Source organism: Nicotiana attenuata, chromosome 8 (genome assembly GCF_001879085.1).
Source record: "Nicotiana attenuata strain UT chromosome 8, NIATTr2, whole genome shotgun sequence".
NCBI classification, from domain to species: Eukaryota; Viridiplantae; Streptophyta; class Magnoliopsida; order Solanales; family Solanaceae; genus Nicotiana; species Nicotiana attenuata.
This window is the reverse complement of record NC_031996.1, coordinates 4,116,728-4,120,481: the sequence shown is the minus strand read 5'-3', so window position 1 is coordinate 4,120,481 and position 3,754 is coordinate 4,116,728. Positions and strand designations below refer to the sequence as shown.

The following is a 3,754-nucleotide window of genomic DNA, read 5'->3' as shown; positions in this document are numbered from 1 at the left end:
TCCGAATTGAGTTTCGATTGAAGGGTTGTGTTCGTATTATTATTTGTGACTCATAGGAACAAGAATCGTCTAATTCCGAGTTCGTACGAAGGAGTTAGAGCCTTTTTAGTGAAATTAAAGAGTGCTGGTGCATCAGGTCTGGTGTGGCACTTCTAGCGACCAGATTAGCACCTTTAGCGACCAGATTTGGGTCTTTAGCGACCAGATTTGCTTATTAAAAGCTGCTGCGTTTCTGTTCGTTTTTTTTTACCTATTTTCATGCGAAATAAGACGGCTTGGGGCGATTTTGAGCAAGAAATCATGGGAAATCTTGAGTTAAGTCACTTGTGATTATTTCTACTTCATAATATTGAATTATCATCGAATAATCCGACTAGATTACATGTTTTTGAGGTGTAAATTGGGGATTTTGGACCTAGGGATTTGAAAATAAGATTTGAAGATTTGAGAGGTCATTTGAGTTTCGATTTTGGTAAACTTTATATGTACGGACTCGTGGCGAGACGAGGAGTCTGTTGGTGTGATTTTCGAAATTTTTCGAGAAGTGGGCCCGGGGCTCGGGTTTTACCAACTTCGTGAATTTTAGTACTTTCCGAGTATTTTTGATTGGGTTATGTTTCTTTAACCCATATTTATGTATTCGCTGTGATTTTGACTAGATTCGACGCGCGAGGAGGTCGATACAAAGGGAAAAGGCATTGCGGACCAGTCTACGGCCGGTTAGAGGTGAGTAGTTGGTGTAAATGATGGCCTGAGGGTTTGAAACCCCGGCTTATCACATTGTGACACTATTGTAGGGCGTGACTCGCACCCCATGGCAGGTGCGGGATTAGTTATGACTGGGGATTGAGACTTAGTCCATCCCGAACAAGAATGTTTCTATATTGGCGACTGATACGCACCCTGTATTGAATATATCTGGGCTTATTGCCGTGTTTGGGGCCTGGTGCCGATCTGTAGCATCCTTAGAGGATGAATGTCATTATGATAGCATGCTTTGTATAATCATTGATCTCAGTCCTGTGTTTAATCACTGTTATGAAATGCTAAGTCACTTTTCCTGAAGTTAAATATCTAAAGTATATTCTTCTTAATAAATTGGAAATTGGGAAATTAATTGAATCTGTTACGTGACTCATATGCATATTGTGGACTGAGTATGGATCGGGCTGCACGCCGCAGCGAATGGTATGATTATATTGCGCTTGGGCTGAAGGAGCCCCTCCGGAGTCTGTACACACCCCCAGTGAGCGCCGTCGATGTTAAATGGATCGGGCTACGCGCCGTAGCGGTCATGTGCATTGCATTGCATCCTTACATTATACTTGACTGATATATTGAAGTTGTTTTGCTGTTGGTTCGTAGTTAGGTGTTGGACTGTTAGTTCTAGCTTTACTTTGTGGCATTTCGTGGATTTCTTATCTTTAGACATTTTATATGCTTATTACTCACTGAGTTGGTAGTACTCACCCCCTACTCCCTGCACCTTGTGTGCAGATTCAGGTACTTCGGGAGCTTAGTTGAGCTAGCCGCTGGTTTTTCCAGAGTTCCAGGAGTGGTCGAGGTAGCTGTTATGACGTCCGCAGGACCCGACTCCTCCCTTATCCCTTTATTATTCCCGTACTTTAGAACATACTTATTTTGAGGATTCTTGACTCTGTATTAGTTAGAGGCTCTAGACTCATGACCCCAGGTCTTTGGGAGTTACAGTTTATGTCAGTATTTCGCATTGTTTTAATTGAGTATTTCAACTATGAGTATTAATATTTGATTCTAAGCATCTGATTAATTGGTTTTGAGCTTTGTGCTCGGGTTGAGAGAGTAAATGGTCGGGCTTGCCTAGCATTAGTGTTGGGCGCCATCACGACCAGGTTTGGGGTCGTGACATCCATGCGACATTACCCTCCACAAAAGAACCTTTGCTGAAACTAGCTACCATTCCCACAACAACTCCATCGGCTTCATTCACCGGTGGATCCAGAACAACACATGGCCTGATTCCTGTAAAATCACGGATATGTAGGCAGCTCAAGGACCAAAGTTCGGCCTCTATTTTTTTTTCTATAAAACATCTCATTCGGTCAAAATTGGCCATCATTTCTTTACCCGAAAACTCTTTCATCCTTCCCGGGTAAAGAGGGGAAGCTGTTGATACCCAATTTTTCCCAATAATATTTTTAAAGTACATATATACTTTCAAAACTATGCATTAGCATCAATTGTTATTTTTTCATAATTTCTATATTTTTAAATTAATTTTATCCTAGTATTTTATTTACGTAAATAATTACAAATTGCATCACAAACGGCTTTATAGTAATTCATGACTTAATATTGCTATTTATGGTTATATTAAGTTCAATTTATTTTACAAATGGCCAGATTTACACCTTTTGGTTACAATTGCACTAATTTTGCAATTATAGCCCACGTATACATCATTGCATTATTTTACCAGAAATTAGTCCATTATATATTTTAAAATATTGAATAATTATTTTAAAGCACTTCTATGCATGAAAAATATTTTTTCTCATTGTTAATTATTTTAAAAAATATTTTTTATTCAATTACTTGGGTATTTAACAAATAACCTTTTAATTTCTCTAATTTTTCGGGCCTAACCCTTTTAATACCAGCCCAGACCCCTTAATAATACTAACCCAATTCACCCCAGGTCCAAATCAAATTAAAGTCGGCCCCAAACCCTCTAAATCTTGGTCGTTGATCATAGAGATCAACAGCCATTATCACTTCTTACCTTTTTAAATCCAAATGACCCCCCTCTAACCTAGCTCATTCTCACCACACTCTGCCGCCCTCTCTTCAGTTCTCTCTCTGAGACCTAAACTTAACCCTAGCCGCCGCCGCCCAAAACCAGTCCTAATCCCTCTAATTCCCACTCGATCCATGGATTCCCATGGCTGTTTGAGACTTCTACTTATCTCCTACGTCTCCTGGTTGCTCGTTTTTGTGATTTCATGGAAAGATCTCGATGAGATCTAGTCCAGATCTTGTGCAAGACCATCTGAGAGTCCGTCGATGGTCTGTGAGTGCTTTTTTATTAATGTTTTACGGTTCAAATCTCTGGTTCAAGACCAAATTTCCCTTTATCCTTTCTTTTTCTTCAAAACCTAATGTTTGGACTTGAATCGGTTCAGATCTTTGAAGATCTGGAGCGACTCTGAGTTCATCACTAATTTTTTTAGGGTTCTCTTAATTTTAATCGATTTTCAGCACTATGTTATTCTAGGGTTTTTGGTTTCTTTATTATTTGTTGTCCGAATCCCTGCCTACTTGAAGTGTTTCAAGTTTCCATTGTTGTTATCTTTATGGGTCTTTTGATTTCTATACTCTCAATCAACCTCAAGTGTTTTCAAATTAGGGTTTTTCTACTTCTTCTATTTTTTGCAAAAGGTTTTCTGAGATCTTCATGTGTTGTTTAATCTCTCTCGCATGATCATGTTTCTGGTTCAATTGACTGACTATTCACTGTTTTATTTCAACCTCTTGTTCGTGTTATTGGAATAATTAAACTAATTAGCCTAGTTATCTAGGTTTCATTTGTTTACTAAAGTAACTTACTGATTTCTGTTTGTCTCCCTTAATCCTGAGGCTCTTAATTTACATCTCTTGTTTATTTATTGTTTAACTGGCCTTTGATTGGTCTTTAACTATCTATGATTGCCTTATTCGTGTGATTGATTGTTTGGTTTATGGGCTCTAACCCTAACTGACTGTTAAACCTACTTCT

The 3,754-nt window shown here is 38.6% G+C and overlaps 1 protein-coding gene across 1 annotated transcript in view; it reads right to left on the bottom strand.

The window, feature by feature from the left end:
• Positions 1-2,912, bottom strand: part of LOC109231448 — a 4,751-nt gene extending 1,839 nt beyond the window's left edge. Inside the window, exons 1-2 of the mRNA XM_019397110.1 lie at positions 2,792-2,912; positions 1,903-2,001 (exon numbers count right to left, since the gene is read on the bottom strand). Of these exons, the coding sequence (XP_019252655.1) occupies positions 1,903-2,001; positions 2,792-2,912 (220 nt within the window). The remainder of the gene's footprint in view (positions 1-1,902; positions 2,002-2,791) is intronic.